Here is a 23,315-nt window from a genome sequence, read left to right as displayed (position 1 = left end):
CTTCTCTGCCAGGACTTTTACTGCTTCACTGTTCTTTTCAGTATATCACTGTAGCATATATCTTGAGATGCTCGATATATTTGCCTATGGTAACACTTGTTTTAGTTTTCCCCCACACTGGCATTCCATGCACTGGTCTTGCTTGTGGTTTGTTGCTGCACTTTGTCTTGTCGGTATTCAAATATTCGGATTATTGGATATTTGAAATATTATTGGCTTTTGTCTGCATTCAACTACTTTTGAGTATTGTCAGTGTTTGCAGTCTCATACCATTCAGTAATTTGGTAACACACACGTTCCTACGCCCTGGGGCCCCCAAGGACTTTGATCAGACTCACCGGTCACTCACAGCATCTCTGACTCTTGGCGTGCCTTTGCGATGAAGCTTCCTCACTGGGTTGGCCTCTTGCACAGTGTGGATGTTTCCCCAGCGTTTACTGCAGCTCCTCGATCACTCGCTGGCTTTCCCCTGTGAACTGGACTGGAGAATGCTGCTTTGCGGTACAAATGTTCCTTCAGGCGCTTCACTGCATCTGGCAGTGCTTCCACATTTCTTCAGGTATTCTGCTGCGCCTCGCCTCTTTTCTCGCCCTGCCGGTATGGGTGCCTCGCTTACGCGAGCTGCCGCAAGGATTTGGACGTCCTCTTGCTCACTGCTTTCTCCTGCATGACCCTCTCTCGAACTGCCTCTGCCATTTTTAAATGTCCAGTGTACTTTAGGTCTACTAAAACAACTAGTCAGAATGTTAGGCTTTGGAATTCCGTTGATCTGTGTTAGGGAGTATTCTCAGAAATGCGCTGATTTCCTACCACCTTAGAGACCCCCAGCACTTGTGCTGGACTTTAGGACTTTTTAATCTCTAACTTGGAGAGAGTGTGTCCTGTTTCCTACTCTCTCATGTATTTATTCTGTGATTAGGACTCTGTTTCTTTTGGTTTTGGAGTCTGACAAGCTCCATAGGCATCATCTGTTTACATTGTGGCACACAGCACCTTAGGTGCAGTGGCACAGGGCAGTCTTTCAGATTTCCCAAAGGTTTAAATACCTTTTCTTGGAGAACTACTGTTTCCAAGAGCAGTGAAGTGAAATTGACTTTATTTACATTTGTAACTTTCTAGACCCAGCACATGCTATCTTACCATAGGGTGCTGGAGGGCTTGCTTAGTATCCCCTTTGTCTAGTTTCTCATGTAACATTTTAAATTAATGGCTGGTGGCAGTGGTTTACTTTTTACTACCATTGTGTGTTTTTACAGCATGCAGTAAGATACCCTTGGGTGCCCATTTTGTCAAAATGGCCCGGTCTTCGTTTTTCGCCATTTCTTGCTGGAAAGGTCCTTCTGACGATTTACTGTATGCGCCAAACCACGTTTGGTCCCTTTGTTTGTTTTGTCTTTTGCGGGATTCACAAGTGAAGCCCGCCTCTGGCTCCAGAGTGTCTGGCAGGGGCAGGAAGTGAGGGAGATGCCCAAAACTCCCTGTGCTTAATCCCCTTGGTTACAGGAATGCACCCAAAGGTGATTGGCCGTCTGGCTGTCCTTGGAGGACTGCCACCCTGCTGTGTGATTGACAGCTAGGCTTGAATGAATGGGAGAAACCTGCATAAACGGTGAGGCTTTTTGGCTTGGAAGGCAGTCAACCACTGGACGAAAGAATCCAAAGAAGAACTTTGAAGAGACGCCTGCTGCAACTCCTGGACTGTTGGTTTGCCCGGTGAAGCCCTGCTGCTGTGCTGAAGCTCTGAATTCGCCTCGACTAGAGAAGCCCTGCAAGGATGACTTCTCCCCTTGGGTTGGTAGGACCAATCAACCCCAAAGTGAACTTGTCTGGACATCCTCTCGAAGCTGGCTGTAATTCCACTGCTGCTGCTGCTGCTGGATCCGAAGTGCCAGGGAGAGGAACACCAGCTTGAGTACATTGCTTTTAAGTCAGACCCGAGCTGCAGAAAGATCCTCCGGACTCACAGGAAGCAGGACTGGCTAAGCCTGACCCACCTTAACAGAGTGCTGGACCGCAGATGCGAGGAAAGTCCAGATTGGTAGTGGAGAACCGCAGTGGTGCTATTTGCTGAAACGTGAGGAGCTGAAACCGCGAAGTACCGCTTAATTGAGGTTTGCCGATTGCTGCCGCTGACCTTTTCATTGTAGTCTAGGAGTCCCCAGACGGCCTCCCTCTTGTCCCCACGGCTGAGGCCCAGGAGCAACAGGATCTGCTGAGCTACACAGGAACAGAAGCCAGCTGGAACCATTTCTTCTAACCAAAGGTACTGTAAAACTAAGTGGACTTAACTCTTGTTGTTGTAGCCTTACTTGTTCTCAGTTGAGACTAGTCTTGGTTGCCTTTGCAGAGTTGCTTGCAGCTTTGCACCTCACAAGCCTCCCAGCGTGTGGCCCTACATTTTCTCTACAAAGACTTCTAAAACATTGTGCAAGACTTTTACCTACCTGCAAGAAGTACTTCAGCTCACCTAGACTTTTTCTCAATTAAATTGGCTGTCTTGGCTCCCTGAGAGACTCTTCTCACCTCTGACTATGTGAGTTACCTTTCCTCCGGTAAAGGGTTAGTTTGCTTTGCATTGGGGGTTCCAAAAGTACTTAACTGCGTCAGAATATTTGTTTAACCATTGCTTTATTCCCAAACCCTTTTCTTTAACGCCAAACTCAGTATTTCTCTAAATGCACCAGTGATATATATTAATGTCCACAGTGTCTTAGTTATTTAAGTCATCTGAGGGTGTAGGAAGTGTATGTGTGCCGTCCCAATTGGGTACTTGCTGATTTAGAGAAACTAAGAGTGTGTATTTTGGAGTGTATTTGTGTGTTACATATATATTTCCCCTTCTGAAGAAGGCTTATTAAACTGACTGTTAAATAAATTAATAATTGTTTTTAATCAAGAAACCTTGAGTTTATTTGAATACTTGTCACTGTAGACCTCTGTGTAATCACACTACTGCTCGCATTGACCCCTCTTGAGATAAGCCTGGCTGCTCAGCCACACTACCAACCTGTGTACTACAGACGTATAACAAATGTTGGGTTCCTATTGGCAGGAGGTCAAGGCTGCTGCAGTCTCCCAAAAGGTACTGCACACAATCTTGCCTAACAATCTGCATAGACTCCTTCCTCTTCTTCGTCTCAGTACTTGGGGTTTTATAGGAGTTGAAGACCATAGATGTTCTTGGATATTGTTCCTAAGTCTCACATAAAGATACATCAAACCCAGAAGATGTTATGTATGAGCTGTGAATGATTGAGTCACAAATGGGGGTTAGACTAGCATAATTCAGAGAAAGGTTTTCTGACTTTTTTATACGATGGAACTGTTAAATGACAATAAGCCATTAAGGACTTGGGCATTATATGCTCTTCTTCAGGGGAGAGGGGGGAAATACTGCATCTCGTCAAATTGAGTCACCACCTCTCCCCGGTTGTTGTCTCTTCTCATATGATCCTCCCTCATGTGGCCACCCCCAGGGTCAGGATCAGGTAGCGGCTGCCGTCCTCTGGCAACATAGGAGGAGGTCATTGAAGGGGAATCAGTGATGATGCCGCTGGATTCATCACAGTAGGAAAGACAAAGACATCAGGGATTGAAAGCAACATTGGAACGTATTCTAGTGCTTAGGGGTGACAAGTGAACATTATTAGAACTAGGCCTATGCCCAAGGTGGATGGAGAACAGAGAAGAATTTGGGAAGAAGTGTGTGGATAAGGACATAGAGTGAGAAAAGATAATTAAGAGGGGTAAGGGCCAGACTATGAATTAACTTGTCAATTAGTGTAAAACAAAGCTGAATAGGAGGTAGATCCAATGATGAGAGACAAGGTGAGGGCAGGAGAGATGAGAGAATGAGTAATAAGTTGAAAGGGAAGGTGATGGGTAGAGTTAAAGGTTGATTGGCAGGAATGCAGGGAGACAAAGGTGCGCAGAGAACTTCACAGTTAAAATAAGGGTCTTGGAAACGACAATTGAATCTAAGAAAACCCCCGAAGTAGTGCCATTGGATAGTTGCATTTTACATTTCATTATACCCTTTTGCTATACAATCTAAATAAGATGAAATGCTATTGATTTGCTTTCTTAACGCCATTGTTTTCTACTTTTATTCTAGTGGAACAGAAGAGGTTTTCCAGGCCCTGGAGGATAATCAGATCAACCTGTCCACCATGAAAGCATCTGTTTTTGTCAAAGCCTTTGAGCATGATGTGGACTTCTGGGAGCGCCGCTTGTCACTTATTCTTGAAGTTGTTGAAATGATTCTGACTGTGCAGAGGCAATGGCTGTATCTTGAGGTTAGAGCATCAACAGTCCTTCTTAAATCTCAGAAACCAGAGTATGTACCTACTCATTCACAGATTTCTCTATGCAGTCCATTGGGTAGGTTTATAGTCCTTGAGCCATGGCCCACTCCTAAAACACAACTTCCAAAGGATTATCACGTTCCTCTCGCCCACAGTACCAAGAACCCTCTTCTTCCAAATGTGGCATTGACCTTAACATCAAGATAAGGCAATCATTCATCACCCTAACTACCTAAACGCACCGGATATTAGCAAGATTCACACCAAAGGTCACTCCCTCCGCTAACAACTTGATCAATGCATTCACCATCAGCATCCTTGGCTATTGGTCTAGTCTTCTTTTGCATAAAAAGCTCCATGGGTCTCTCTGCTCTCCCTCATACTTCTTCTGGTTATTGTTATTCTAAAGATTAATTGTTTTATGCGCACGTTTCTTGGATAATGTTTAATACAAATAAATCAATTATTACTGTTTGGCTATCCCTCCTTCCGAACAAGTTGTAAAACCTACTCCTGCATCAGGCCATACTGGAAAACTGCTCCACAGATTCTGCACAGAACATTAAGCTCTTGGTATGTGTACCTTCCATTATGTGCTTGAGTACCACATTATTTTATATAACCTTTACCGCGTGGCCCAACCGCCACTTCCTGTTTTTCAGCTTTGCATTATGCTCGGAAAACTGCTCCAGGCATCCTCTTTTTTTGGGTTTCTCGTGATTGTTTTAACAAGAGAACATTTTCTGGTTTTTTTAGGTTTGTGAGGATTTTTTCTTACGCGCCTTTTCTTATTCCATAAAGAAAATCCCAAAAGTTTTTATTAAAAACGCCTTTACTGCCAGCAGTCACATGTAGTATTTCTCTTGCTTCAAGGAGTGTTTCGGGTTCATGTACCCGTTCTTGGCTGTCATTCCTACTCTGAGCCTGGGTCACAAACTGCAATCTACATCTGAGAATCACACCTTTGTCTCTCCGATGTGGTCTTCAGGACGTTCAAGCGAGAAGAAAGGTTCCAATGCTGGAGTCGACAGTTAAATTTGTCCTCAACCACTGACTTTTGGATCTTGATCTTAGTAAGACGATTTCTGTATTGGGAATGGTGCAGGAGGTTAGACAGTCTGTTGTTACCAGGCAAGAAGTCACATCCCAAGAGCATACCCATTAAGGGATTTTCAAGAAGCACAGATACCTTTCATGCCAATCAATGAGCATGGTGAGACCTCCACCAGTCCTTTGATGCTGCCCCCGTTTTGCTCTCAGACAAGGTCTTTACAGTACGAAAGCGGGCCTTAAGCCTTTCACTCAGCTTGGCACAGTTCCTGCCGGACCTGGGGTTGATCATGCTTTGGTTGCATCCTGCCAGCAGGTCTGAGTCCCTATTCCTTCTCTTGATCCCACATCCACCATGTGCCAGTCTCGTTTTTGTTCTTTCTCACTATCTTCCTCCTGTTCCCTTTTCCGCACTCACATCAAGGCTTATTTGCTTTCTTCTTAATGTTTTCTCGTTTGATTTGAATTTACATACTTCTGTAAAATTCTTTTTTGTTAAAGCACTTTGGTGTAAAGGGCTTGCTGTGCACTGCGCTACCTGGAGGTTTTAAATGGTATATGGAGAGACCATCTTCCTTTCCCACTCCCTCTAGTTACATTTTGCCAAATGTAGATACTTTTCCAAGTCTGTAGCTCAGGCTTTTGCTGTTCCTTGAAGGCTAGTCTTTATTCCAGCAGCGTGCACTAACTTTCACTGACTACATGGGTCTGTTTGGAGACCATGACTGTTGTTGGCAACTTTGGGAGGGAGAGTGCCACACTGCAGGGTTGGTTGTTCCCTTCTGCCTCACCTCAAAATGGCAGACTGGCTATTTCAGCCGTGTCAATGCGAATGAGTATCAATTAACAGCTGGGAAAACGTTTTATTTTTATTAAGAACATCTATTAATTGCAAACGGTGTACAACCACTTTTCGCAGCAATACTTCAAGCCAGTTCGCAATAATTTACAGTCTATAATATAAGATTTAATTTTGGTATTACCACTCAAACTATCTTATCGATGACATAAAGTAGCCAGTCAAAATGGGGAAAATTCAGTCAATTATTTGTTTAGAAACGTTTTTAACCATTTTCTTAAGATAATGATGGTGCAGTTCATAACACAATTGGGAGGCTATTCTAAAAAGTTGGAACTACAGAAATCTTGCTTGTACATCCCAGAATATTTTCACCTGAGGTATTTTTGGGATTTTCCTGCTGCAGGAGCAGGCATCCCAACAGGTTGGGAAGAAGGGAGACTTGGAGAAAAAGAGTTTCAGAAACAGTAACACAGTATGAATTTTACGTTTTAGATTTTGCTTTTTGCCAAATATATTTTTACTGAAAGACTTCAGTTGAAGGGGTGTTGTGTTAGCAGTTTAAAACAGGAAAACCGCAGATATTCACCAATAGTTCCTAGCAATTCTAATTGTCGCAAACTTGCTCATTGACACTGAAAATACGTTCCTACGGGTAATCTTTATGGTCCATTTGGTCCTTGTTTTGTCTGAAATCAAAATTTAAATTGAATATACCTTGTTCTAATTCATCTTGGGCTCCTCGTGTGATGTAGGCTTAACGTAGATTTAATAAGGTATTGGGTGCTATTTTAGCTTTGTATAATAGGATAGGAGCAATCTTGGTTCGCTCGGTTGTAAGTGGTTTTAAACCTAAGGCAACTTATGGTGCTGCGGTATGGTGTTTTGGGGGAAGGCAGAATTATATGAGTATGGAAAATGGTATTATTTTTTTTTTCTAAAGAAAAATCCTGTTGAAAGTACCCAAAGGAATCGCACATGACATTGTCTATGGGGAACGTAGTATTGCTCCTGTCAAAGACACATTTTTGGATATTATATTTCTTGACAAAGTTGTGTCTCAAATAAAAAGTACATTATGTGGTGCATTAATAAAAAAAATAACATGCACCTTCTGTTGCACCAAAAATTGGTTGGCTAAATAGATGCATAATTTTTTGAGGGAATTGGATCTCCCAACATGCTTTAGTGAACCAACCACCATTGCATCAGATGCGAGCGCACTATAACGATCAGCATTGGAAATAGGTCTATTGATCGATGGGCAGCTTCAATCCAAAAAAGTATTATTTTTTCCTATTGTTAGTTGCTGACATGACATTTTTGGAGGTAAGTAAGTTTTTTGCTCCTTTTTATGGGGAAATGTATCAGTCCCTAAGATTATCAGTACTGTAAGACTATCAGCCTCATTACAAGGTTGGCGGTAACCCGTCGATGCCACCGGCACCTTGCCGATAACCCTGTAACACTGTTTCCGCCGCCTGAGATCCCCGTGCCACCGGGACATCACAAGTCACGGCAGCCCAGGATCTCAGGCGACGGAAAATGTTGTTCCCCATTCCCATAGAGTCCAATAGGACTTCTGCCTCACCTCCAATAGGACTCTATGGGTGTGGGGACACGGAAGCACCGGCACCGTTGCAAACATTGCCAGTGTTTCCGTGACAACTGTGCCTACCGGAGCCGCTGTGCCTGGCAGGTCAGACCTGTTGGGCGCAGAGGCCCCGGCAGGCACAGTTGCAGTCTGCCGTCCGGAATGGGTGCCGGAACGTTGCTACCAGCACCCTTAATTCCGGACTGGCAGACTTGTAATGAAGCCCTATGTGTCCTTTTGTGGATTTCTTGTATTATTATAGCTGCACACATCACCTTAAAATGAAGTGTGGTTAGGATACTTTGTACCCTTGTAACCTGTTCTTTTGTATTTTTGTGGTTACAATTACAGTGTGTACAGGATGGGTTGACAGCAGTGGATCTTTTTCTACCGTTTTTGACTTTTTACTCCAGAACTTTTGCATTTTACTGGATTTTGTACTTCGGCCTTTATCCTGCCCTCTTGGGTCCATAATTCCCATATATGAAAAGCCCTTGCCTGGCCAATGCCTCTACATTCCAGGCAAAGTTGCGGTCTATGTGGGAGCTGGGACTCTGTGCTTTTATGGTATATGACCACCAAAAGAAAGTATTTTACTACTACAAGCCCATCTGCGGATCCACTCTTTTTCCTAAACTCCTACAAGATGTCTGTGTATTTTTCTTTTTTAATGATATATGATATAATTCCCACAGTATCACCTTCAAGGCACCCAATGTGCCCACTGAATGGGCTTTCAGATGTTATTGTGACTTCACATATTTTTGCATGCAGTTTAATCATGTAAGGGAAATTTGCTCTTCCTACCAATGTAAAAGATGTGCCCATGCGAACACCAAATGTGTCTATCCTATGTCTTTTTAATCCTAGAACATCTTCCTTGGTGAAGATATCCGAAAGCAATTACCCCAGGAGTCTGCTGAGTTTGATGACATCAATGCCAATTGGAAGTCCATCATGGACCGTATAAACAAGGACAACAATGCCCTTCGGGCAACACAATATCCAGGTAAATGCATGCAGGCAAATTAAATCCCTGGTATTGTGAAGGTATACAGAAAGTAATCTTTCAGATATTTGAACATCAAAGACAATGTCACATGTGGCTATTGCTTGGTGTTCAACCTTCTTCCACATACAAGGTTGGATGCTATTGTAGGAGCTCACTGCGCCTGTACACTACTTTTGACTAAGTGCAGCTTATACTGGAAAATGAAAATTCTACTGTTTATAGCAGATTAGAGCAAAGGAAGGGGCTTAGTTTGACATCTACTCGAGAAATACAAGGCACACAGTAAGAACAAAGACCTCATGCAAATAAGGTGAGTAAAAGGTAAGGGATATATGGTCTAATGTTTTCAACCGTCCCTAAAGGCATCACTGAAATCTCGATGAGAATTCCTTCAGTGCTTCTCACCACCCCAACCCCTTCTAATTCATTCTGATAAGGTAATTCAAATGACGAGCTCTCCTCTTTTCAACATTGTGCTAAATACATGGCAGTTTTCTTCTCTCATAGAGCATGCCTATTGAAAAATCTTAGTTGCTTTTCAGTGAATTAATTCATAGATTCACTAGCTTAAGAACCCGGCTTCGTCTGGGAAGACCATTCTCAGATTTTCTTTGATATTCCACAGAATAAGATGAACAAATATTGTTGTTTGTCACAAAGGAAAAATGTGATACAAATTAATTTCACTAATTAATTGTACACCAAATGTTTATTTATTCTCACATGAATAGCATATTTGTATGTTTACTCTGATTATTTGCAGTGTTTTTTTAGCAGCGGTGGCCATTTTCCTAAATATCTTTGAGGAGGTTAACTTTAAACTACTTTAATCTCTTACTAACTTCTGTGCTCTTTTTGCTACTGTGTCTTAGCTAAACAGTCAATGAATTCTTGTGTCAAGCTTTTTGAAGTATTTTACAGAAGGTTTTATTTAAAAAAGTGCTCATCTTATTTTATGAAAACTATAGAACTCCTTATTTATTTATGTACAGTCAAATAAGCAGGGTCAGGATTTATTATTTCAATTGCTCCTGCTCACACCTTCATTGCCTCCTCTACATTTCAGATTTTTGCTGATGCTCTCTGCGCACCGCGCTCGCCTCCACGTAGTTCCCTGCTTAACGGAAATCCCCACAGGCTTATGTACACACATGCGCTGACTGTTCTGCCTAACTGTCCTTCGCCGTGCATCTTCCTAGCAGCTAATTACAAATTCCTTCCCGCCCCTCGTAGCATGACATGCGTCACCTAACGTGTCTCCTCCTACGCCATTCCTTGGTCAGGCTCACTATAAAATTCTATGAACCAAATCCGACACAGAGATAACGTAGCGCTTTTAAGAGGTGACATGTACATGGAATCTTTGTAGGGTGTTACTATAAGTGTTACTATAAGAGAATTCGGCTAACCATTCTAGGGCTACCCAGCTTTATCCTTACTTTAAATAACATTGCCAACATTTTTCCAATTCTTGGTTGATTTTTCTGTTTGCTCATTTTCTTGTGGATGATAACTGGTGGTTAGGTTGACTTCAATTCTCAATACTTTACAATCGGTTTGCCAAAACTTGGAAACAAATTGAGTATCTATATCTGAAATCAATTAACTGGGCAGACTATCAAGTTGCACTACATTCTGTACGGATCCGTGAGCTAAGGTAGTTACAGTAACTCACCCTCTGATCGCTACGAAATGTCCGGCTTTGTGTAGCACGTTCACGAGCATCAGGATTGTAGTGCACCCTTTAACGGAAGATCCACAAGTAAATCCACAGGTAAATCCATTGCCACGGTTTGCCAAAGGCGAGGTGGAATTGGTAAAGGAGCATGAAAAGTCCCAACTGTTTCTTATTCCCAGTTTTCACACACATGCCTATCTCGCACATCTTAACAAAGTTCAGTGTATCAAACTGAATGTTCTTCCACCAAAACTTGCGCCTCATTAGTTCTAATGTTTTCCCTTTTATCTGTATGTCCAGCAAAAGGAGATTCATGATATTGTTTCAGTGCTTCTTCTTTCAGATTTTCACTAGGTAAATACAATTTTGTATTCAAATGCGGAAGAGCTTCCCAAATCACTCTGCTAGGGTCGCTCCTGGTCCAATGTTGCAATTTTTCTGGAGACATCTTTCTACTAATGTTCTCTCCTATCTCAGTCAACTTCTTTACTTCTACAACAGTGATGTTTTTCTCTTCACACAGAGGATCTGGTGTTGCCAGATTCAGTGTTTCACTCCCAGTTATGCATCTAGATAAAGCATCCGCTTTACCATTTTGATGACCTGGTTTGAAGGTAATTACAAAGTCATAATGTGCAAAAAAAACAAGGACTACTGGAGATGTTGCAGAGTCAAGGTATTAGCGGCATGCCAAAATGTTACATTTCTATGATCCGTCAACACTGTCACCTTATTCCTTGCCCCAAAGGCAAATGCTGATTTTATTGCGAGAAGTTCTCTATCTGAGATGAGATTGTATAGTTCTGTTCTGATGGTATGAATTTCTTTGAAAAAAAGACCACTGGATGCAGTTGTCCTATAGGTTGATGCTGCTGCGAAAGCATTGCTGCCATCACAACGTCAGAGGTATCCACTTTGACAGAAGTAGGTTTCTACACATCAGGGGGCAGTAGAATTGGCCCCCATTAGGGAGAATTCTCATTCTATGGCTAATTTCCCTTACCTAGTGTGTCCCTCAGTATCTTTGCTGGATTTCTGGAGTTTATTTTTTTCAACCTAGTAAGAGTGTGAGCTTTTCCCCCACTCTTACCTGTGTTTTGCCATGTGTATTTTAACTGTTTTTGTGATTGTGGACTCTGGAGTACACCACTTCAGTAGCCCCACTCTTTGTGTGTTATACAGCACCTTCCGTGCAGTGACACAGGGGTTGTCTCTTACACTTCTCACCGACTCCATTTTCTGGGGCTGACTACTGTCCCCCAGAAAAGGGTAAAGTTGCCATTAACTTTACCTAGCCACGTTTACCACGGATCCAGTACACCCCATCTTATATTGAGTATTGGAAAGGGTTAATTCTTAGCCCTTTTTTTCTGTGCCTCTTGGAGCATTGTTTCGCTCCCTTAACGTTAAGATCTGGCTGGTGGCAGTGGTATCTACCCTAATTTTCCTGCTGCGATTATTTTACATAACGTGGTAACGTTTTAGACTATTTTAGTAGCCTCGAACTTTAAACCTGCTTGCCCAAATACTTTTTATTTCGGCTCCGGTTCGGTTTAATCGCCATTTCTTTTTGTTAACATCCTTCTTGGCTCTTCCTTTGCGCGGCAAACTAGGTTTGCCTCCATTGATCGCCGACCTTTGGCGGGCTTCTGATCAGAAGCCCTCCGTTGGCGTCTGGGTGTCTAGGTGGGCTGAATGTGAGGGAGGGGTGTAGTCACCCCCTGCACAGGGGCTCCTTGGAGACCCAAGTGGCACTTTGTGTTGGTTGGCTGAGGTGGTTGTTTGGGCTGGACAACCCCCCTGGTGAGTGATTGACAGCCAGGCTGTGTGAATGGGGGATTTTGGCATAAAAGGCAGGACTCTGGAGCTAGAAGGCAGAGTCGCCACTGGAACTGCAAAGAACTGAAGAGAAGCAGAGAAGAAGAGGGCTGCTGCAACCCCGAGTCCCGTTGAAGCCCTGCTGTAGTCCTGAGCTATCTACCCTTCAACAACAAGAGAAGATCCAGTCCGGAGTCTTCTTCCCTTGAGCCTGGTGGGATCAACCAGCTCACCCTTTCTTCAGTCAGAGAATCCTCTCCTGGGTCGAAGTCACTGCTGGATAACCATCAGAAGAGCCCTCTCCTGATTTAAAGGAGCGTACCTTTTATTCATTGTCGACTGAAACCACAGGAACCATGAGTCTTCAGGAACTACCAGGAACAACTGCCGTGGCACCAGCTTTTCTCCAACGGAATAAGGTACTGTGCACATTTGGTCGTTCTCTCCGTCTGACCATCCGGAATCGGGGTGAACCCTTTTCCTCCTCAAAGATTTGTCCTTTCTTCCTTCCCTCTTATAACTTTTCCTTCCATCTGACAATATGTAGGTACTCTTGGCGTCTCGAATCTCGAACTGTTTAACGTGTGATCCTCGGCAACTGAGCATCTGCTCCATTGACACTGGCACAGGCCTATTGACTTTAATCTGTATCTTTGAACAAGTCCTCCGATTCCCTTGCCTTGACAATAGTATTGCCTGTGATTTTATCCACTTTTCCCTCGTTTGAAATTCTAAAGTACAAAGTGTGTTTTAACTTTGTGAGCATTTGTATTCGCGGGTACGCGTTAGTATCGCAACACCGGTCTGTCAAATCCTAATGTACTTACCTTGAATTTGCTGGAACAAGTGGAATTGATTGTGTGTAGTGTATTTAACATGTGGGTTTGAATTTATAGAAGTGTTTTGTGAACAGATGGTTTAAAATAAATGTACTTATATTTTTTTACCTGAAACCTTGCGTCAGTGTTTGCTTGAGTCACAGGAATTGTGGTCCTTTGTGTAATCTCTACTACTACTCATTTACTCTTGAGATAAGTCTGGCTGCTCCGCTACTGCTACCACTTTAACAGTGTAGTACAGGCTTGTACCAAAGGTGAACTTCTATTACCACTTGTGTGTAGTGGTCCCTACGGGCACTGCACAGGATTCTGCCTAACAGCCCCTGTAATGAATTTGTTCTTTAAAACTGAAAGTAGATAAAAAGCAACATAAGAATGGCTCAACTCATGGTGCAGGGGGCTAAATCAAGTATGCAGGAAAACGTAGGTAAAATGCAATATTGGAAAGACTCACCTCCTGATGTGGGGGGCTATAGCAAGTATGAAGGTAAGGATAGGTAAAATGCAGCATAGGAAAGCCGCGGCTCATTGTGCAAGGGGCTAAGAATGGTATACAGACACACAAAAGCAGAGAGACAAGAAATGGAGCAGAGCAGTGCTGAGCTCTATGTAAGGTCAGGTAGGAAGCAGGCACGTTGGGCAGGCAGAAGGAAATAAGGTAGATGCTGTAAGAAACTTATGGTGGCAACAGTAAAGACAGACACAAGTGATCACAGTTCAAGGGTGTTTATTAAACTGTCTAAATGGGTGAGAAAAAAGCCTAATCTAAACCTAAATCTAAGACGGGAGCAAGCTACGACCATCAAATAATGATAAGGCAGTTCTAGTGGCGTCTTGTCAAATAAAAGGGCCTATACTAAAAAGAAATATTGCCAATCCTTACCGCTAAATTACAAAAGAGTTTGGGATAGTGTTCACAAGAAAAGAAAGAAGTGTTCACAAATGATAAGTCAGGATGTTATAGCTGGGGTCTCCCTTCCCCACGTTTTGAGCACGGGACAAGGCGGGACTCTTGAGCAGAGCACGCTCCTGGGCTTCTCCAGCACAAAGCTACAATTCTTTTCAGCGATACCAGGACCTGAAGCTACAATTCCTTTCAGCGATATCAGGACCTGAAGCTACAATTCCTTTCAGCGATATCAGGACCTGAAGCTACAATTCCTTTCAACGATATCAGGACCTTCGGTGGCCAAGTCTCTTTTCTCCAAAGTCTCTTGCCTATGCGGGCCTGATGTATCAAAATAACAAAATAAAAGTTATTTTCCATATTCCTTTATGCTGTGTGATTACTCTTCACCCCTGGATCCCCCTCTTCTGGGGTCAGACCCTTCTCGAATGTTAGCCTCCCTTCGTCTGGTTCACTAGGGCCTTTTACTCAGAATATTTCACTTGTATTCACGAGCCTCAATGTCTTTTTAAACAATCTTTCACTGTGGACATCCCACAGCTGGGTTCACTCTTGTCAACACAATGTTGCCGGGGTTATTGTGCTTCACCCCGTTTTGCAGGCATCTCTCTGCCGGGTTCACATTTGTCAGTTACACAGATTCCTTTGCTTTATCAAAGTGCAGGTTTTACTTCCCTTAGCTTTCCCTGTTCGTTATGGGTCAAAGACTTTTGATTGTACAAGGGGTTTTACGCAACAACCCTTATATGATCACTTTGACCTCCTGCGTCGGCTCTTCTGGTATCTGTAATTTTAACAAAAGGAGACCAACCGGAGTCTTTCGAATGAGCGCCTACATGGGGCCATACCACTCTGCAGCTGGTCTCTCCTAGGGTTCTTAACAGTTCTGTAACGCACAAGATAATTGTTCTTTGATTCACATTATGTTGCCATTTGCATCCTTTGCTCAGCACAGTTCGGTTTACTATCGGTCCTCCCATCCGACTTACCAGCTGTGATGAACCGATTGGCATTTCTTGTCTCTTGAGTCAAGGACGGTATCATGGTAGCGAGCGTCTCTCCCTGTTTTGGTTATCAGTGTAGGAGGTCTCCATGCACTGTTGACTACACCACACGCTAGCTGCTGTTCCCAGCCTTCTGATTCCTTTCACAGAGGCTTTGTGGGTCTGGGTCGAAAAAGGCAAGGGCACTTCCCTCCTTCTTGTCCTTTCGGTTGTCTCTGCCTTTATCTTCCTCTTGAACTTCCGCCCTGGAATAGCGGCCTTGTGCTGTTTGCCTTGCTCAAAGTGTGCTCTTGTGCACCACCTTCTATCCCTGTGGGGAAGGGAAAGGGCCATCAGGTGTGTGTAGTTATTGTCAATTGTCTGACTCTGCCTGACCCTTGTGTTGGGACATGTCACGTAAACAGCCCTGGTGTTAGTCTGTTGTCTTTTGTGGTGTAAGAAAGTGTTTGTGTCAGAAAGTGGGGCGGGGTGGCTTAGAACTTCTGAATATCCTACAGCGTAGGATGGGGAAAAGGTGTTGTAAGGAAGGGGACACTGCGTCTCACCCGTTGGTGTCCTACTTCCACTCCCGAGGACCCCCCATCCAGGTGATCCTCCCGCACTGGTCCACACCCAGGAACTGGATCCAATAGCGATGGCCATGTCCTGGCCACCTGGATTGCAGATCCCCAGGGACTAGCGGGTGACATACCTTCAGGTTTCTCACAGTGCCAAGCAGCCAGGTAAGGTGCTTAAGTTGTATATATAGAGAAGAAATCGGGCAATGTACATGTATAGGGGGAGGCAAGGACACAATAAGTGGGTCACATACCGCATGTAGCAGAAGACTGATGTACAAATGCAGAATCAGGAACAGACAGCAGGTCAAGTAAGGTGCAATGCCGACATATTCAGCAGGTAGAAGGGCCTGAACAGGTGGGTATTGGGCAGCCTACATATACAGCGCAGGGCGAGATTGAAAGCAGTAAGGTATCAAGCAGTACACAAATAGAGCACAGGGCACAAAGTCACACTTAGATAGATGGCCAAGCTACATGTACTTAACGCAGCTTAACAAATACAGTGCATGGCCAAGAACAGATCAAATAAGGTTCAGGCATTGTACCAACATAGCACAAGGCTGCAAAACATAATCCAGTCGATAAGAGGCAAGTAATCCAGGGTGGGTAATGAGCGAAGAAATAGCAAGTGCATATTTTAAAGTACAAGCCGGGACTTGCATGCAGCGCGAGGCTGCTGGGTCGCAATAGGAGGGATCTAAAGCAGATGCCATGTAAGAACATTCAAATGCAATGCAGTGCCAGCAAGGCAGCATCGGTAAGCTTCATGCAAGGTATGGCAGGCACTCTGATATTAAATGTGTCTAGAGCCGGAGCACAGGGAGGTGGGTGTGAAGAGAGGGATAGTGGGGCAGTGAGGCATTGATCTAGATCGGGAAGGCAATAACACTGGCAAGTGCTACTACAGTCAGAGGCGTAGATAGGAAGTCATAGTGAGGGTGCATGATGAGAGTCTTACCCTCAATAGCCAAACTTGTAAGGCAGAACAGGAGGGCAGTGCTGCAGGCTACAACTGATGGTAACACTCGATCCTGACCTCGCGAAAGGCCATACGTTGATGAAGGATTAGAGAACGGCAGCCATGGCGGCCTGGCCCGGACAGGGCCAGACAGGGACGTGATGCTTTAGAAAGACATTAGAAACGGGCTGGCTCCGACTGCCAGCATCAGTTGTAGGCCAGGGCAAAAAGCTGCAACCAGCCAATCCAATGGCATGATGGAAGGGGACCTGGCTCAACTAGGCATCGGAACAATGGACCAGTCAGTGTGGAGTGGGTGATGGCTGCAGGGTCTGCAAGGTGCGTCACAGGAACTTGTGGTATCTGTGGTCTGTCTCAGTGAGGATGTGGGAGGAAGCGTGAACAAGTTCCTCAGGAAGGACATGTTCAAGGTGGTAACTCTTTCGCAGATCCTTCAGGTCCTTCGACTTCAGGATTGGTTGGCATCATTGGATCTTCAGGATGCTTACTCTTATTTGTGTCAGTATCGGGTCCTGCCATTCGGGCTCATCTCTGCCTTGAGCGTCTTCACCAAGCTCATGGTGGTGGTGACAGCAAGTCTAACGAGGGATGGGATTCACATCTACCCCTACCTGGACGATTGGGGGATCAGAGTTTGTTCTCCCGAAAAGGCTTTGGATCATCTCAGTCATACTTGCCACTTCATCCACAGACTGGGCTTCTCCCTGAATTTCAAGAAGTCCCACTTGACAAAAGCATCTTTTTATTGGAGCAGTCCTAGATTCGTCCTTGGGGAAAGCCTTGCTCCTAGACCCTCCGTCCCACCCCCGAGCTCAGCCTCAACATCTTTTGCAGATGATCCAAAAGTTTCCGTTTTCCCAGCGTCTTCCAGTCTTCTGCTTTCTAAGGTTGCTCAGCCTCATGCTTTTCTATTGCCAGAAGCCTGTTTTACAATGAGGTCCCTTCAGTGGGCCCTCAACAGGAAAGGGGGTGTAGGGTCACTACCTCTGTGCAGAGAAGCAATGCAGCTTTTGTTTTGGGCACTAAGAGAAGGAATCTCTCTACTGGCAGTTCACCTAGACTGATAAGAAAGTATAGCGGTGAACACTGTAAGCAGGCAGAGCACAGGAAGTCCTTCTAGAGATCTCCACCCATTGGTGAACCCCTCAGTTGGATCTGTTTGCATCCAGTTTCAACAGGAAGTGTGTCCTATACTGGTCCAGGGAATTTCCTCAGAGAGGAGGTCAAGGAGGCGCGTTCATAGTGGACAGGAAATGTGCGCGTTTCCATCAGTCGCCATCATTCCTTATGTCATCAGGAGTTTGGGAAATCCATGATCCTAATTGCTTCCAATTGGGCCAGGAGAACATGGTACCCGAGACTTGTAGAGATGGCCATCCCCCCTCAAATTTGACTTTCCCAAAGAGAGGACTTACTCTCACAAGAGGGGGGGTCTCCTTATTCATCCGGAAATCAGTACTCTGAATCTTCACGCCTTGTTTCTGAGAGGATAAGGTACAAAGATTGGGACCTTCCGTATGATGTAATGGAAGTGTTGCTGTCTCTGTGCCGCTGCTGTTGAAATACATTTTGCAGATGGTGCAAAGATAAGAGTATTGATACTTTTAGATTGACAACTTCTACTGTATTATCTTTTTATCTACATCTGGCCCATCAAGGGCTTCAGGTTTCCACAGTAAAGAGCTTTGTGGCGGCGCTTTCCATTTTCAAGTGTTCACCTTATGAGGGTTCCTATTTCAAGGTCCCTATTGTAATTCAGTTCTTTTTTATTTTATTTAAATTTTTATTCAGTTTGTTACAAATTTTTAAAAAGAAGAAAAAAAAAGTGAAAAACGGAACATAAGACTAAAAGACAAGGAGCACCTAAAGGAGGATTTCTGATTTTCTGCTTTTAACAAGCTTGCTACTCTCTATCCACTCTTTTTTGATTGTGAAGATTCAAGATCGTTCAGCAGTTCGTGGTTGAATTTTATGTTCTCTAGTATAATACTAATTGCACCCCAAGGTCAGTATGTACTAGCATGTCCAGTCATGAAAGAGTGACCAGGTCACACGGTCTCATTCTGCAATTTTCCCAATATCATTTTCAGGAAGTATATGTGGGGGAAGGTTAATTTGTTGTTCACGCCTTCAAATATGGCGGACCACCATTGTTCACCATCCCAGGTCGATTTTTTTTCTATTTCTTCTCCAAACAGATTTAGTCTCATGTCTCGTAAAGGCAGGGCAATAAAGCACTAGATGTTTAAAGTTTTCATCTATGTTTTGGCATAATCTACACTTTTTATCCTTCACACCACATGTTTTCCTTTGGTTTAGTATTTCTTTTGTTTCAAGTTGGTTCAATTTAAATCTCAGGAAGAAGTCCCTTAAGGATCTATCCGGGAATTTGATCAGATACTTAGACAAGGTGCTGTAAGCTTTTGCTTCGGGTGGTACCAGTTTAATACATGTGTGCATATTTCTTTGATGTAATGTGCGTATCCAGTCCCATTGCCAAAGTTTTCTTTTCACCTTGTCGGGATTCCACCAGAGCGTGTCGTTTGAAGTATCAAGGATTTCGATCAGATCGTTGCAGCTATTCGCCCATGTTCCTTGTATCGATTGATCATTTTTCTTGAAGATTTTATTTAGAATCTGGAATTGTGGAATGTTGTCCATACCGTACACTTTCCTGTACAGTGACAATGAATTCCACAAGACTTTTGCAGTTATGGATGTTAAACCCTACTCAAATCTAATACAGGTAATTGGTGTTCCATTCGGTAGATGTAGTATTCTTTTCCAGAATATGTATTCACAGGAGTCCCATACTTTGTACAAGCATCCGAACAAGGTCTCAGCTCCATGAATTATAGACGGCACACCTTACTTTTGGAGAATTCCAGTACCGGTTTAATACTGAATTTTCCATATTTGTTATTGATCCTTACACCCTGGTTACATTTTTTTACATTTAAAATGGATTTCTTTTGCCATGGGATCATCATTTCTGTGTGCACTTATCATCACACCAAGATATCTAGCTTGGATGACTTTCCTAAGGTTGTCGTTGCCAATTTTCCATTGAAACTTCTCATTAGTTTTTTTTCAGCCACATAAGTTTAGTTCCAGGATCTCTGTCTTCGCGATGTTCATTTCAAGACCATTTTCCCTAGTGTATTCTCGTAAAGCTTGCAGTTTTCGCTGTAAGCCGATTCGGGTTAGATCTAAGGGAACAATATCGTCGGCGTATAGAATCCAATTGATTGGGGTCCAGTTCATTCTGGGTGGAAACATTCTGATTTTACTCAGTGCTTGTCCCACATCAGATGTAGAAAAGTTGAACAAGAACGCTCCTAAAGGGCAACCCTGTTTGACACCACGTTCTGTGGTTTTAGGTTTTGACAGGGTGCCAACACAATCTCGCCTGATTTTTATGTTGGTATCCAGATATAGTTCTCTAATCGCCCGGATAAGACCCTCTGGACAGTTTTTCTCTTTCTGCTTTTTCCAAAGCAGATCCCAGTTTACTGCATCAAAAGCGTGAGCTAGGTCCACGAAGGCTAAATATATGGGTTTTTTTTTTTTGATGGCCTCCAATTTTAGTAAGTTAATTATAATTAAGTTTAGGTTGCAGCCAACGCCCCTTACAAAGCTGGTTTGTCTAATATCATAGTTTCCAAATGTCTTGATCCATGCTGTCAGTTGGATTTGTAGCTTTGTGGCAAAAATGTTTCCGATTACATCCAGTAAGGCGATCGGTCTATAGTTCCTTGGATCACTACGATTTCCTTTTTTAAAGATTGGAACTATGACGCGCACTTCCAGGAGGCTGGAATTCTCCTTTCTCTTAAAATGAACTCAAATAAAGCGTCACACATATTGGCTCACTCCTCTGGATTTTGTTTTAATGTTATAATTCGTCAGACCATCCGGGCCAGGAGCCCTTGAGGAGTTTAGTCTTTTGATGTTCCGAATTATGTCATCCCTGGTAATTTCAATATTCCATGGACTGTCTTCATCGAAGGTGACTTGGTCGCAGATGTTCTGTTGTTTAAAGAGAGTAGTGTAGTGTTCTGGCCATTGTTCTTCGTTCACCATAACACTTGTTAGAGCAAATTGTCGAGCTTCAGTATTGTTTATAGTGGCCCAAAATTCTTTTGAGGTTTTTTTCCTCATGCTAGCTTGCATGTGTACCGCATCATTTTGGGACATTATTACCTTGTGCGATTGTAACCAGTTTTTGTAATTCAGTTCTTAAAGAGTTTAAGGGAGATGTTTCCCTGAGTTCCATTTATTGTACCTGTTTGGGACTTGAATTTGGTCTTGAGGTACCTAAAAGGGGGAACCTTTTGAAGCCTTACACTCTTTTCCACTTGGAATGTTAACCCGTAAGAGTCAGTAGGAGTCAGTGAGCTTAAAGCTCTTTTGTCAAAACCACCCTTTACTACCTTTTCTAAGGAAAATGTGGTTTTGAGTGTACGTCCTTCTTACCACAAGTGGTGTCAGAGTTCCATTTAGTTCAGAAGATTGTGTTGCCTGCTTGTTGGCCACCTCTTCATCATCCTAAGTAGGAAAGATTACATCGCATAGACCCTAAAAGGGCATTGAGCTGCTATATTTCCAGAAAGTCCAAAATCAGGCAGGATGACCAGCTCTTTGTGGGCTGTTCAGGTCAGAAATTGGGACAAGCTGTCAGCAAACAAACCATTGCTCGCTGGATAATTTAATGCATTCGGAATGCTATACCTTGGCTGGCAAAGATCTGCCCGGTGGTTTAAGAGTGCATTCCACCCGAGGAGTGGCTACTTTCGACTCTTCAGAGAGGGGTACCTGTACAAGACATTTGTAGTGTGGCAACTTTGGTCCTCTTTGCATACTTTCAGCAAATACTATTGTCTTGATTCTCTGTCAGTTCAGGATGAATCCAAGGGATTTGGCAGACACCGTATGTAGGGGGCGATAATCCATCCAGGTGCATCTCCTTCAGGCGTACATGGATGTTTTTCTGTTTAGTGTGTGCTAGAGCACCTTGAAGAGTCTCATGTGCTAGATGGAGTTACAAATAAAGATCTCTGACCCAAATAACTGAGCAGACTAAAAAAATATGGTACTACTGCACTATTAATATAAAATAAAGTAGGGCAATCTGGCGAACAACGGGCTATAGTCCACACACTCGCATCCAAACTTGATTATGCAAAGCTTTTAAACCTCAATTTCATCAGCTATGACGTCATCCTGCATGGCAAACTGTGCAACCTATTGAAGGGATGGATTGGTTAAGGGAACATATATACCTATAGTATGTATAAGTGTTAGTGATACCATTGGCTGCCCAATAAATGGCTGATAGAAATGGCAGCGGGTTGGTCTTTGCAACATTGTATAGCATGCTGCTACATAAACCCTTGTTAGGCAAGATTGTATGTAGTAATACTGTGGGAGACTACACCAGCCTTGTCTTCTTTGCAATAGATAACCTAACTATTGGTGTAGGTCTGCACTACACAAGTTGGTAGAGTAACTCAGCAGCCACACTTATCTCAAGAGGGATAAATGTGAGCTGTAGAAATGCAACATAAAGATTAACAGTTACAAGTATCCAAATAACACTGATACTCGTTTGTCTAGTAAAATAATTATTTATTTAACAGTCAGTTTTAAGAGGCGCTTTCTTTAGAAAGGGCAAGATGCAGCAATAGAAAACACACGTCAAAACACTCCCTCAGATTTAAGTTAAGCAAGTAGATATCCTTTTGGGATGTGACACGCACATACTTACTAGATCCTAAGGTGACTTCAATTGCTAGGGCACTGTGGACATTGATATATCACTTTTGACACTTAAATGCAATACTGAGGTGGTGGAAAAGGTTAGGAAAGGAAACAAAGGTTAACAAGTTCTCTGAACAGGGAAGTACTTTACAATCCCCCAATGTAGTATGGGTTATCCCTTTCCCAGCAATACAAGTAACTTTTGTCCCACCTACGAGGGACAGTTACAAAGTCAATGGTTCTGAAGAGTCTGCAGGGAGCCAGGACAGCCAATGTCATTTGAACAAAGTCTAGGGGAGCTGAGACACTTCTTGTAGATAGCACAAAAGTCTTGCACAATGTTATGTAGAGAGTTTGTTGAAAAGAATCACTGTTAGGCCACAAGCTGTAATACTTGTGAAAGCAAAGCTGCAAGCAACTCTGCAGAAAAAGAAGATACTTTAAGTCTCCAGTGAGACAGACATGCTACAGACCAAAAAAGTTAAGTACCCCTTCAGACAAGACAGTATCTTAGGTTGGAAGAAGAGGAACCACCTGGCTTCTGTTCAGGTTGCAGTCCTGCAGTTCCGGGGTTCCTGGGACTCAGTTGTGGAGACAAGGGAGGACCTCTGGAGGACTCCTGCACTGCAGTTTGTAGGTCGGCGGCAGCAATGGGCTGTTTCCAAATCCGCTGCACTTCGCGGTTTCAGCTACCCGTCAATAGCACTACCGTGGTTCTTGGGACACATTATGGGCTCCCCTTGCTTCTGGGGTCCAGCACTCTGTTGAGGTGGCTCAGGCTTTGGTATCCTGCTTCGAGAGAGTCCTTAGGATCTTCCTGGAGCTCGGGTCCGGCTTCAAGACGATGCACTTGTTCCTGGTGTTCCTGTCCCCTGGCACTCGGTTCCAGCAGCAGCAAAGAAGTACAGCCAGCAGGAAGAGGGTTTCCAGTCAAGTTTGTCTTGGAGTCAGTTGGTCCCACCAACCCAAGGGAAGAAGTCGTCTGTTCTGGGCTACCAATGGTCCAGGAGG

At 43.6% G+C, this 23,315-nt stretch overlaps 1 protein-coding gene across 1 annotated transcript in view; it reads left to right on the top strand.

Moving 5' to 3' along the window:
* Positions 1 to 23,315, top strand: part of DNAH2 (dynein axonemal heavy chain 2) — a 3,498,763-nt gene that overhangs the window by 1,345,402 nt on the left and 2,130,046 nt on the right. Inside the window, exons 29-30 of the mRNA XM_069646273.1 lie at positions 4,115 to 4,295; positions 8,618 to 8,756. Coding sequence (XP_069502374.1) covers positions 4,115 to 4,295; positions 8,618 to 8,756 — 320 coding nt within the window. The remainder of the gene's footprint in view (positions 1 to 4,114; positions 4,296 to 8,617; positions 8,757 to 23,315) is intronic.

This window comes from Ambystoma mexicanum, chromosome 1p (genome assembly GCF_040938575.1).
Source record: "Ambystoma mexicanum isolate Mex_15411 chromosome 1p, UKY_AmexF1_1, whole genome shotgun sequence".
Taxonomy (NCBI): Eukaryota; Metazoa; Chordata; class Amphibia; order Caudata; family Ambystomatidae; genus Ambystoma; species Ambystoma mexicanum.
The sequence above is the reverse complement of the archived record's forward strand: the minus strand, read 5'-3'. Positions and strand labels throughout refer to the sequence as shown.